General features: G+C 38.7%; 1 protein-coding gene across 2 annotated transcripts; it reads right to left on the minus strand.

Annotated features, from left to right (window-relative positions):
- Positions 1–1,614: 1,614 nt before the first annotated feature.
- xpnpep3 (X-prolyl aminopeptidase 3, mitochondrial) lies at positions 1,615–13,561 on the minus strand. Of its 2 annotated transcripts, XM_051715211.1 has the most exons (10): positions 13,259–13,561; positions 10,995–11,117; positions 9,560–9,973; positions 8,134–8,318; positions 6,425–6,487; positions 4,966–5,079; positions 4,766–4,851; positions 4,454–4,637; positions 3,212–3,332; positions 1,615–2,932 (listed from the first exon to the last, which is right to left on the minus strand). In XM_051715211.1, exons 1-10 carry the CDS (start codon positions 13,326–13,328, stop codon positions 2,760–2,762), a joined length of 1,533 nt encoding a protein of 510 aa, XP_051571171.1. In that variant the 5' UTR covers positions 13,329–13,561; the 3' UTR covers positions 1,615–2,759. The 2 variants fall into 2 exon arrangements, with proteins under 2 accessions (XP_051571171.1, XP_051571172.1); XM_051715212.1 differs by lacking the exon at positions 6,425–6,487.
- Between the last annotated feature and the right edge of the window lie 590 nt (positions 13,562–14,151).

A 14,151-nucleotide genomic window follows, 5' to 3' on the forward strand; every position in this document is an offset into this window, starting at 1 on the left:
CAAGGATGCAATGGTGGGGCACTTGTATGTTCATGGGGGGCAACATTATCATTTCGCTGTCAGTCCGGGGGGCGGAGTGCCCCTTGATCGTTTAGCTATCAGTCAGGGTGGGGGCATCTTAAGTTCCAAAGGGAGCAATAACAATTTGCTTCCGCCAACTGACACGCTCCCAACTCGGAAAGTCAGGGCTCAAAGAAAATCCTAAGTTTCCCACTCGTAATTACATCTTTTTGGTGGCGTTCGTGTGCACTCAACTCATAAATACGATAATTCTGACATGGCTTGAACACATCATGGGATGCAAACTTTGGTGTGGCACTTATAGGTTTTTTCGTTTGGCTATCAGTCAGGATGGGGGCATCTGGGGGGGGTGGGGGGGTTACTTTGAGGCAAATCTTGGGGGCAATGCCCCCTAGCCCCCACCATGATCTGCCCAGTTCAATAACCTCAAAACCTAGTTAGCTGCCTACATAGACAACATTTTTGGGTATCATTGGCATGTTTCAAGCAAGCTCAAATCAAAAACATAAAAACAGAGCATGCTACCCACCTACATCTGGGAGGTTTTTTTGGGGGGGGGGGCTTGAGGCAAATCTAGGGGGCAATGCCATGGTCTGCTCAGTTCAAAAACTTCAAATCAGGGCAAGCTACCTAAATAGATAGCATTTTTAGGCATCATAAGCACATTCAGTGTCTGCTCCAGAGCCACTACATGCAGACTTTGGTGGGGCACTTATATGTTTGTGTGGGTAGGGGGCAACGTCAATCATTTTGCCATCAGGCTGCAGGGTGGTGTGCCCATTTATAGTTCCACTGTCAGTCAGGGTGGGAACATCAGAAGTTTCTGGGGAGTTTTGAGGCAAATCCAGGGGCAATGCCCTCAAAGGAACAGATCATCCAAAAATGCCATCCCAGATGTGTATGACATTCTTTCATCTGCTGAAGTTAAGCATTTACAGCATTTGTTGCATAATGTTGATTACCACAAAAGGTCATTTCAACTTGACTCTTCTTTTCCAAAAAGAAGGAAAAATCTTGGTTGCAATGATGCACTTACAATGGAAGTCAATAGGGTCAATCTGTAAATGTTAAAATACTCACTGTTTCAAAAGTATAGCCACAAGATGTAAACAATGAGTGTTAACATGATTTTAGTGTGATAAAATCACTTACAAACCTTTCGTGTAAAGATATATCCTATTTAAATAACTTCATTGTCATGACGACGTAACGCCGTAAACCCTAAAACTACCGCAAAAAGTTTTAAACAACTTATAGCTCAAATAATACACAAATTTTAACAGAATTAATATTATTCTTTAAAGTTATAAGAATCACATTTCTGCCTTTAAACCCTCCAAAAATTGTCCGCATTCACTTCTACTTTAAGCGCCTTACTGTGATCTTGATTTTTGCTTTTTTTTTTTTAAAGAAAAGGAGGGACAAGTCGAAATTATTATATATTTTTTTTGTGGTAATCAACATTATGCCACAAATGCTGTCAACATAGCTTAATTTCTATAAAACCCTGAATAATTCTTCTAGTTATTTGTTACAGGACATCAGACTATTTATTATGATTTATGTGCATTGTTTTCCCAGATCATAGCAAAACAGAGAATTAGACATTTATTTTGACAATGGTAGAAAAAAAGACATCCCCATTTATGACAATAAAAACAGCAGAAAAAACACTCAATTCACACTCAAGCAAAAGTAAAGCTTCTCTCTGTGAAACAGATAAATTGTCTCACAAACACAATTGTTTACCATGCTCATTAGATTATTGTCTCCTCCTAATCAAAGTGTCTCCTATAAGCCTTTATCTCAGATCTTAGGAGGGCAAGTTAAAGTGATAGTTCACCAAAAAATGAAAAAAATGAAAAGCTCTCTAGGTCCATACAATGTAAGTGAATGGTGACCAAAACTTTGAAGCTCCAAAAGGCAACATAAAAGTAATCCATATGACTCCAATGGTTCAATTCAAGTCTTCTGAAGTGATCCAATCGATTTTGGGTGAGAACAGACCAAAATGTAAATCCTATTTCACTGTACATATTGCCATTGTAGTTTCTAGGCACAATTATGCTTTTAAACTTGATTACAATTTCTAGTGCTTGACGCATGCGCAGAGCAATAGATGGCACTAGGAAGTGTAATCGAGCTTGAAATCATGATCACCAAGAAGACTGGAGATGTCAAGATTTATAGTGAAAAAGGAGTTATATTTTGGTCTGTGCTCACCCAAAACCGATTTAATTGCTTCTGAAGACATGGATTAAACCACTAGAGTTTAGAGTTTTATGCTGCCTTTATGTACTTTTTGGAGCTTCAAAGTTTTGGTCACTATTCACCTGTATTGTATTGACTTACAGAGCTGAGATATTCTTCTAAAAATATTTGTTTGTGTTCTGCACATATCTAGGATGGCATGAGGTTGAGTAAATGACGAGAGAATTTTCATTTTTGGGTGAACTATTCCTTTAAATACATCACGTGAACCAAAAAAACTAGAGCCTCCAATTTGCTAGCATAGGAATGAACTGGGTATCAGGGAGACAGTGCACCCTGCCCAGACTCGTCCAGCTCTTAATTCTCCAGATTTAATACTTAACTGGAGCAAGTTCTGTAAAATATAGACCTCCCACAGTAAGTGGATTCACTCTAAGGCATTTAAAGAAAACCCTATGGGAGATGTTAGGAAAATGGAGGGCCGAGACTCATGCTGGAAACATTTGCTGTTCCCTCTCCTGATGCCTTCAGTCTTCTCTCTGTGCACAAGCTCTCTCCACATCAGCAATGGTTTTTGGGGTGTGTGCAGAAAGGATGAGGGGCCCCCCCTGATTTTGGATCACCACATCATCCTCGATTCGCACCCCGAGACCTCGGAAGCGCTCTGGACTTGAGCTTTCGTCCTCACTGATGTACAACCCTGGGTAATGGGAGGAAGAGATGAGAATTTAAAGGAATCTTCTAGGTTCAATACAGTAAATATAAGCTCAGTCGACAGCATTTGTGGCATAATGCTGATTACCACAAAAAAAAAAATGTAATAATTGACTCGTCCCTTAATACACATGGTTTCAAATGTATCGCCACAAGCATGAACATTAAACTGTATGTGTTAACATGATTTTTGTAGCCAGCTGAGCTATAACTGACTACGAGTGATTTCAAGACCAGTTCTGAGTATTTTCTCAATGATATACACCTGGTTCTATAGTAATAACCATGCCATGCTGCAGTGGCTGTGAACGGGACAGCTCAGGTGTGTCATGAACGTCCATTCCCAGGTAGTGGCCCACATGATGGGGACAAAATTTCCGAGCAGCCTGAGAGAGAAAAAGACGAGTCAGACCAACAGACAAGCATCTATTAACCAAAAAACTAATTGAACTGCTGTTTGTAATGCGATTGCTTTGCAGTTCACAGCATGTGAAACGCATTAATTCATTGCCATTAGTAATAGAAAAATAAAGCGTTAAAAATGTGCACAATTGAATCATGCCCCCGGAACATAATAAGGAATATTCCTACTCCTGCTTGAAGTACCACCTGTTTTCAGCAGGGGGCAGTAAGCAAAACTCCAGCTGTTTAGGCAACGTGCAGCTGCTGTACAGACAACAAACCACACTCAGGCTTGCTCGACACTAGTGACAGCACAATATGAGAATGTGTTCTTACGTTCAAACACAGCTGGCCAGAGCGCAAATCTGAACGCAGGGATCTCGAAACATGTTTTTATAAGTTTCAAACTTTGTTTAACTTTGCAATTTAAAAACGGTATGTTTATGATGTGACGCAACCAGTGAGACACTCAAAGTGTCCGGATGATGCATGTGTACATTGACGCGTCCTTAGAAATGCCCTTAAAATAAATCTATCTTAGACAAATTGACGAATTTAATTGCAAAATGGACTGCTGTGAACTGTAGGCCAATGATTGGCTTATGTTCAAAATATGGAAATAAACAATATATTGCTTTCTAAAGACACTTTTTCTTATCAATGCTTTACTCGTCTGCCACAATAACAATGCATTTTTAACTGAATTATCTTATCTGAATTATTATTTTATAATATATATTTTTGTATTATTTAAATATAACTATTTATAATTATTTATTCATTATATATTGCTTTTTTTTTATCTGAGGGGCCTTTTCAGCAATTATTTATATATGCGATTAATTAATCAGTATATCATGTAATTCATTTGATTAAAAATTTTAATCAATTGACAGCCCAAGTTGTAAAACAATGGACCAAACATTTGAATCTGGTGCCGGGGTTAAAATTAAATTAAATAAATAAAAGAGTGTCTATGATTCCTGATGTTCTGGGTGTTTCAGAGACTCTCAGTTTGGTAAAAGAGGCTTGAACTATTAATTTAATCATATCTGGGAGAAACAGTGTGCTGATTATTTTTGTGCTTCATCAACATGCAGAGTACCTTCAATGTGTCTGTATCACTGGAGGATTGTGGGATGATTCCGAGCTCTTTGAGTTGTCGGGACAACAGAGCGAGCATGGTGGAGTATATGTAGTCCAGGCTGATCCCAGGATTACATTGAGACAGACAGGCTAACTGCACTTCCAGTACGGCCTCATACAGCTCTCTCTGAGCAGAACTGAACCTGGAGACAGGCATGTGGAGTGAGTGCTATTCCACTTGGAATGCTAATTAATGACTTACTAATAGCATGAAATTAAAGCTACATTATGTCTGAGACAATGAGACTTTTGTTAAAAACAGCAGTCTCACTTTCCGTTCACCGGCCAAGTGCGCGTGATGTCACTGACGTAACCAAAATATTCACAACCCCCATCCAACAACACCATTTCTCCATCCTGAGAAAGAAAGAAAAATAAAAACTCAGTATCATCCTTGTTTACATTATAAATATTTCCAGACTCTCCCTCCAAGAAAAAACTCCCAATAAGTGATGATGTTTGGTGCTTTACCTTCACTAATTGATTGTTGTTGATGTAATGAAGTGTGTTGGCTCGGTTTCCACCGGCAACCACAGGAGGGTATGCCAGAAAGTTAGCACCGTGAGCACGGCATTCAAAATCAAACTATAAAGAAGACCAAGAAAGAGAAACAGTATATCAGTCACCATGGGCAGCGCTAGGGGTGGCTACCGGGGCTTAAGCCCCGAATGTTTTCAGTAAAGCCCCCGAAGGTTTTTTATCATCTTATAGTGCCCCTGCTCGCAAAATAGGCCGTTCAAGCGAAAACTCGTTTTGTTTATCTAAACGTTTTGATTCAGTCGGTCTGTCACAAATGCTACCCAGTTCATTCCTGCCTCCTCTATCTCTCAGTTTGATTGAGAACTCTGTTTCAAACAAATGAGACTGGGCATAGAAATGCATCCATTTTCAGACTACAAACTCGTCAGACATGTTTAGTAAGTTCTATTCTCTGGTTTGTGTGCAGTTATGTTGTGTTCTGTTGTTTCTATCTCTGTGGTGAACCTGTTTTTAGATAAGCAAAACGTGTTTTCGCTTGAACACCACATTTCGCAAGCGGGGGCTGCTAGAACTTGCTCTCGCGCAGTCTCATGAACGAGCAGAGGAGATCAACGGTCGGTCAACAGTTTCACTAAATAATACATTAGTTCTCGGTTTGTTTCTCACTAAAGCTCATCGTATGCTTTCAAGAAAATTGTGATTCTCATGGAATAATTTATAAGACATCTGAATTATACTTTTGTGTGCTTTAGAAGTCTGAAGAGGTGGTCACCATAAACTGCCATTGTATGACATCACTGAGCACAAACTTTTTTCACAATTTCTCCCTTTGTGTTAACAAAAAGAAAGAAAGCAAAATAGGGTTATAACAACACAGCGGCCAGTAGACAATGACTGAATATTCATTTTTGGGTGAACTAACCCTTTAAATCTTCCGCATATGCATCACCATTTTAGAGAGAGATTGAGAGGGACAGACAATCTGTGCATTTGAGAGTCCACTGAATGTGATGTGACCATTAAAGGGATAGTTCACCCAAAAATGAAAATTTTCTCATCATTTACTCACCCTCATGCCATCCCAGATACTGTATGTATGACTTACTTTCTTCTGCTGAACACAAATTAAGATTTGTAGAAAATGTATCAGCTCTGTAGGTCCATACAATGAAAGTGAATGGTGACCAAAATTTTGAATGACCAAAAGCACATAAAGTCAGCATGAAAGTAATCCACAAAGACTCGAGTGATTAAATCCAGATCTTCTGATAAGTGTGAGTGAGAAACAGATAAATTTTTAAGTCCTTTTTTACTATAAATTCTCCTCCCTGCCCAGTAGGTGGCAATATGCACGAAGAATGCAAATCGCCCAAAATTAAAACAGTGGAATGTATACACACGCATAGTGTAGTCCACATTATGTGTGTGCGCATGTAGCCCCTCTGCTCACCTTCGCATAAAGAAGTGCCTCGTCAATGTCTCCTCTTGACATAGCCATCGTCTTCTTAAATGCCTTAAGATAAACACGCAGCTCAGTGTATGTTTGCACAACTCCTGACTGTCAAACACTCTGTATTTCACAAACTCAGTGAATACAAGATACAAATCAGTATCAACAGTGACCTGAATCAGAGGCATCATGCCCATTCAGAATGAGGGAGCACATGCCCCCTCAGATTTTTAAGGCAAGAGGATTTTGAATGGATTATCGGAACTTCCAAAAACGTATTTGTGTGGTACCTTTGATAATTTAATTAAATGGTTAATGCATGTACAAATGAATGCCTGTGGCAGAAATCTTTATTCACATGTTTAAATTGTGAATTAAAATATGTTGCGCTATACACGACAGCCAGTGGCTGCTTCAGAGATTGCGTTCATGGGGAAGGTCGAGCACCACGGGCAAATGCAGTGTTATGGTAATAAAAACGAATTAATTGCATCAACTTCAGTGCAGTTAACATTTGCCAACTATGTCTGATCTCTGTGGAACAGTCAATTAATATTTCTATCAAAACTAATATAGATTATGTTTTTGTTTGATTGGTCGCTGTTCATTTACTTTGGTGCTAAAATGCATTTTTGTCAGGTTTTGCGGCGTCTTTACACTTTCTTAAGATTTAAAGAAAGCAGCAGCTTGTTATCTTTCAGTGTGAATCGTCTGTTTTTCAGTCATGATAAAAACTTTAAGCAGTGAAAGGCGGTTTTGCATGGTTCCTCAGTAGCCGCGTGTTCCATATTTTCTATGGGAGAAAGGTGACGTGGGTGGCTGAACTGATCGAAGCAGCAGCACTTGTGTTCACGAGACATCAGCCGCTTTTTTTTCATGACTGTTAGCACACACTGCGCAAGATAAAAACATTTTATCTTTTCGCAGCTGCTGCGTGTCATTGACCACTCAGACCCACATGACTTTAATCAGATGCCATTCGGCTTTTAGTCAGTTCCCGAACATTCTGATCGATCGCTCCCTATTCCCTATATAGTACATACTGTTTGGGTTTATCATGGGAAACAAAGACAATAAGCATATTATTAATTGCATAATTATACTGGGCTGGCAATTTTTTTTTATACATAAAGCTACATTTACAAAGGCCTAACATGTTTTCAATATTTCTTTGAATAAAGTATATTTGTTTTGTACTTCACTGAAGTGTATTAAGAAGAATGCCACTAAAATATTTAATTTATTAGAAAGCATTGGAATTACCTAACTCTGGTTAACAAAAATAATGTATCTTTTTTTCACTCTTTTTCTCTTATTCTTCTTTTTTTCCTCCTTTACCATTATGCTGCTGTCTGTCGTGTATAAAAAGTGCATGCAAAAAAGTGATGTAAAACCGCCTGAAGATATCAGACATGCACGCCACCACATAAAATGTAACCAAATATATTCATTTCAGATTATTGACAAACAGCTGCAAATTTTATAATTATTAAAAAAAGTGATACTGTTTCCCGTTGGATTGGGGTTGCGGTGGCTGACCTTAGTGCCACCTCAAACAAAATAAGTGCATGATGCCCCTGACTTGAATGCAAAACTGAAATGCTGAATTCACTAACTGATCATGATTATTTTACTGTTCATGAATATTTTTGAATATTCAATTTCGAGGTGTACCGTATATATTTTACCGTAATGAGGGCGGTTCTTACCTGGGCGGTGATCCGTCCTGCTTCCTTCATCAGCGCGACCTCTGCTGGACTCTTAATGGCTCTGAGGGAGTGAGTGAGTGGTCTGAGAGACAGCGTCATGGGTCCTCCCTCCAACAGGGGGCGCACGTGTGTCTGATGTAACCGCGGGTGGCACGGTTGAGAGCTGTCATACCATATTGTTTCTCCTAAGAGATTAATTGCATCATCACTTGGATGTTTTTGTACATTCCTGTAGCTCAACTAGTAGAGCATTAACAGTGGCAAGATCATGGGTTCGATTCCCAGGAAACGCACATACTGTACTGATAAATGCATACCTTGAATTAGCAATGTGGAAAACTACATATTTTCAAAAACAACTAAGTTCGTGGGTTGTCTGAATGACTAGGTAACTAGTCGGTTTTAAGGAAGCCCTTTATAATTAGGCTGTTTTTTTTTTTTTTGGTTCACCTGATCGTAATAGGACACATTTCTTAAAGGAATAGTTCACCCAAAAATCACGTGCAGACGATGCGCATTGACGCGAACTCTCCAGAAAATCTAGGCTGCACACGGACGCTACACGTGCACTGTGTTGATGATGAAATGCACGAAACATAGCGGCAAGCGGAAAACCAAAGTATACTTAGGCCTTTAAAGGGGGCATTTAAATAAGACACATGCCTGCATTAAAAACAGTTAGACAGAGCATAATGCGGGGTTTCAAAACACATCTTATAAAGTACTATTTTTAACAAGACTCTCCCTCTTTAAAAACGAAACACTCGTGGAAGGATGCTAAAAAAAAAAATAGCGCAAGACACAACAGCCAAAAATGTCTGTCTGAATGTGTATGGCCTAAGCAGTGGCATTTCAGAGCATGCTAGTAAAGTATTGTTGCTGAAATATGAAAACGAATAAATATACTGTGTGTGTGTGTGTGTGTGTGTGTGTGTGTGTGTATATATATATATATTACACACACATATTAAAAAAACAATCTAGATTAAGTAGTTGACAATGACATCACAATTAGTCCAATTAGACCATCGTAACACATCCCGATTCCTAACCTTGAATACACTCTTAAAGCCCTGGTCACACTGGCTTTGAGCACGTGAATCTAATTCGGACTTTGCAATGGACCAGGATATGATGTCATGTGTGAGGGCTACTGGTTTTAATAATAAATCACAAATAGCAAAAATAATATATTTAAAATGTTTTAAAATGCCATCAAGTTCGCCAAACTTGAACCATCCTCAGCAGTGTAATGTGAATTTTCATCGCGTGAGCTTGCGTCTACGCTCTCCCGCGTTCAGATGCGTTTGAATTGGAGTGAATGGAGCGCAAAATATAGTGTGACCACCCCTTAAGTCATTATGTATGAAAGCATCAGCCACATGCATACATGTAAATATTCTGTATGTTTGTTTTCTTTTTTTACCTTTCAAGCTCTTTAACACTATGCCCAGTTCCTCTGTGCTGTGAACTCTCTCTAGACCTGTCAGGGCTGCTGCACCATCTTTCCCCGAACGTGGTCCGTCCCAAAGCTCTCGCGCTGGGTCTCGCCTGGGGACGAACAACACGGCCTGGTCCGGCTTACCCGATCCGTACATCACCAGCGCGCTGTCTGGTTCCATTATTCCTGTCAGATACAGGAAGTCCTGGTTCTGATGGAACGGGTAAGGGATGTCATTGGTCATGTAGCGAATGGGATGTGATAAGACGATGACGATGTGGGAGGAGTTTGAGGAGATTCCAGAACCTGTCAGTCGCTCTTTCTGCATCTCGATCAGAGATGCCAAGCGCTGCCGACGCAACTCATATTCTGTCTGGGTAAGACCTGGGGTTACCTCACCTGTGAGAGGGGAAAGAGTCAAGAGAAAAGACAAAAGCAGGGTTGAGAGGAAGACAATGTCAAGATGAGGTCATTAACACGACTCTTTCCATAAAGAAACAGTTCACCGAAAAATGAAAATTCTCTTATCATTTTGTCACCCTGATGCAATTCTAGATGTGTATGACTTTCTTTCTTCTGCTGAAAACAAATGAAGATTTTTAGAAGAATATCTCAACTCCAGAGGTTTAATCCATGTCATATGAAATGATCTAATCGGTTCTGAGTGTAAACAAACCAAAATATAACTCCTTTTTCACTATAAATCTTGACAGCAGTCTCCTTGGCAATCATGATTTGAACTCAATTATAATTCCTATAGCACCATCTAGCCATCTGTCGTCAAGCACTAGGAAGTGTAATCGAGCTTGAAATCATGATTGTACCTTGAGACTACAATGGCAAGACGTACAGTGAAAAAGGAGTTATATTTTGGTCTGTTCTCACCAGAAACTGGTTAGATCACTTCTGAAGACATGGATTTAACCACTGGAGTCATATGTATAGCCTTTATGTGCTTTTTGGAGCTTCAAAGTTTTGGTCTTAATTTACTTGCATTGAATGGATCTACAGAGCTGAAATATTCTTCTGAAAATCTTTGTTTGTGTTCAGCAGAAGAAAGAAAGTCATACACATCTGGGATGTCATAAGGGGGAATACATTTTCATTTTTGGTCAAACTATTCTTTTAAAGACCTAAACAAAAATAATTAAAATAAAAAATGTGTGTGTTTTATTCAAAGTCTGTGAGCTTTGAGACTATCCATATGCAACTGTACTCCTAACAGTAAACAAAATAAACTTTTAGCAGATATATATACATTTAAAATGTTTAGTATTTCTATTCTGGGAAAATTCTGATGACTCATCTTGCACTCAATTTTCTGTCCAATCAAATGCTCTCTAGAAGGAGAATGGAGTTAGCCAAATGTGTCCTCTAAACAGGAAAGGTCTTGCCAGTTGCCAATCTCTGTTTCTATTACCATGTGCGATGAGGTGAGGGTGTGTGTACGGGCTCGGCTGGCCCAGGTAGCGCTGAGGAACTTTCTTGGTTTTCCATCCCCCTGTTTTCACATACACATTCCTGCATGGACACCATACAATCCCTGTAGAAAAATAAAATTAAATGTTTAACACACTGATGCAAAAAAAATTATATTGTGAGATCAGCTCAATGTCTTTTGTTAAAGTGTTAAATGCATTTCATATATCAACGTAGAATATTGATATTGCACATATATCATGTATCAACTAATACTGACATATATTACAGGCATCGAAACTAACCAATGAACTTAACAAGATTCTCAATGTCTTAAACCAACATGAAGCTCAGAAGTTGTTGCATCATACTGTACATATTGTGAATTCAGGACTGTGATTAGTCCTTAAAAGAAACTTAGTGAAACCACATTATAATTAATTCTGGTGTAGGCTGTGGACAAGGAAATTAATATATATATATATATATATATATATATATATAGTGTGTGTATACAGCTGAAGTCAGAAGTTTACATAAACTTAATTTGAAGTCATTAAAACTCATTTTTAACAATTCCACAGATTTCATTTTAGCAAACTATAGATTTGGCAAGTCGTTTAGGACATCTACTTTGTGCATTACATGAGTAATTTTTCCAACAATTGTTTACAGACAGATTGTTTCACTTTTAATTGACTATATCACAATTCCAGTGGGTCAGAGGTTTACATACACTAGTTAACTGTGCCTTTAAGCAGCTTGGAAAATTCCAGTAAATGATGTCAAGACTTTTAGACAATTAGCTTCTGATAGGAGGTGTACTGAATTGGAGGTGTACCTGTGGATGTATTTTAAGGCCTACCTTCAAACTCGGTGCCTCTTTGCTTGACATCATGGAAAAATCAAAAGAAATCAGCCAAGACCTCAGAAAAAAAATTGTGGACCTCCACAAGTCTGGTTCATCCTAGGGACCAATTTCCAAATGCCTAAAAGGTACCAAGTTCATCTGTACAAACAATAGTACACAAGTATATACACCATGGGACTATGCAGCCATCATACCGCTCAGGAAGGAGACGCATTCCGTCTCCTAGAGATGAATGTAGTATGGTGCGAAAAGTGCAACTCAATCCCAGAACAACAGCAAAGGACCTTGTGAAGATGCTGGAGGAAACAGGTAAACAAGTATCTATATCCACAGTAAAACAAGTCTTAATCGACATAACATGAAAGGCTGCACAGCAAGGAAGAATCCACTGCTCCAAAACTGCCATAAAAAAGCCAGACTACAGTTTGCAAGTGCACATGGAGGCAAAGATCTTACTTTCTAGAGAAATGTCCTCTGGTCTGATGAAACAAATATTTAACTGTTTGGCTATAATGACCATCGTTATGCTTGGAGAAAAAAGGGTGAGGCTTGCAAGCCGAAGAACACCATCCCAACCCTGAAGCATGGGGTGCTTTGCTGCAGGAGTGACTGGTGCACTTCACAAAATAGATGGCATCATGAGGAAGGAAAATTATGTGGATATATTGAAGCAACATCTCAAGACATCAGCCAGCATGTTAAAGCTCAGCCGCAAATGGCTCTTCCAAATGGACCATGACCCCAAGCATACCTCCAAAGTTGTGGCAAAATGGCTTAAGGACAGAAAAGTCAAGGTATTGGAGTGGCCATCACAAAGCTCTGACCTCAATCCAATAGAAAAGTTGTGGGCAGAACTGAAAAAGCATGTGTGAGCAAGGAGTCCTACAAACCTGACTCAGTTACACCAGTTCTGTCTGGAGGAATGGGTCAAAATTCCAGCAACTTATTGTGAGAAGCTTGTGGAAGGCTACCCAAAATGTTTTACCCAAGTTAAACAATTTAAAGGCGATGCTACTAAATACTAACAAAGTGTATGTAAACTTCTGACCCACTGGGAATGTGATGAAAGAATTAAAAGCTGAAATAAATCATTCTCTCTACTATTATTCTGACATTTCACATTCTTAAAATAAAGTATTGATCCTAACTGACCAAAGACAGGGAATGTTTTCTAAGATTAAATATCAGGAATTGTGGATTTAAATGTATTTGGCTAAGGTGTATGTAAACTTCTGACTTCAACTCTTTGTGTGTGTGTGTTTGTGTGTGTGTGTGTGTGTGCGTGTGTGCGTGTGTGGACTCTGAAATTATTGCTTAAAGGCTTAGCTATAAAGTAAAAAAAAAAAAAAAAAAAAAAAAAAAAACGACACTACAAGAGAACTATTATGGATTACCTGGACTCCAGTGAGACCGAGAAATAAACTGAACGGCGAATCTCAGTAGACCGGTGGAGGAATGCAACATCGGTGCAAGTTCACGTAATTCCTACAGAGGTGAACTGATGTGCCAACTTTCAACATGAGGTAGACTAAGTTCGCACAACTGTACGCATTAAAAAACGTTAGCAAAATAAGTCAACGCTCCGTAGTGCTAACTTAAAAGTAACATACTGTGGTAAAGAATTCATATTTTGGTTTAGCGCTTAATCTTACAGTTCATAGCAGGATCGCATGAAAGGTGGTAAGTGTCATCCTCCACATGTAAGACTCTGAACGCCTATTGGTGGATTGATGAAGGACTCCAGCGCTCTGATTGGTCAGCTCCGTCATTACCGTAACATTCTGCGACTTTGAAGAACGGAGGACCCCTCTTGAAATTTATATATATATATATATAAATTCAAGAGGGGTCCTCCGCTAATGATTAACGGACCCCTCTTAATTTTTTTACATATATATTTAGAGGGGTCCTCTGTTACTGAATATATATATATATATATATATATATATATATATACACACAAGGTTGGGGAGTAACGGAATACATGTAACGGGATTACGTATTTAAAATACAAAATATAATTTTCCACTACATATCAATATCTAAAAATCCTTAAAACAAGATCAGTTTGATTTATCTTGTTTTAGAAACAACACTGCATAAGATATTTAGGTTTTTCAGAGAATGTATTTTTAACATGTGTATTTTGTCTTACTGTACTGGCAGAGTTTTTATAGTCAAAACAAGTGAGAAAATCTACCAGTGCTGAAGAAGTAATCCAAAGTATTTAGAATACGTTACCGACCTTGAGTAATCTAACGGAATATGTTACAAATTACATTTTACA

This window comes from Myxocyprinus asiaticus, chromosome 13, assembly GCF_019703515.2.
Source record: "Myxocyprinus asiaticus isolate MX2 ecotype Aquarium Trade chromosome 13, UBuf_Myxa_2, whole genome shotgun sequence".
Lineage (NCBI taxonomy): Eukaryota > Metazoa > Chordata > Actinopteri > Cypriniformes > Catostomidae > Myxocyprinus > Myxocyprinus asiaticus.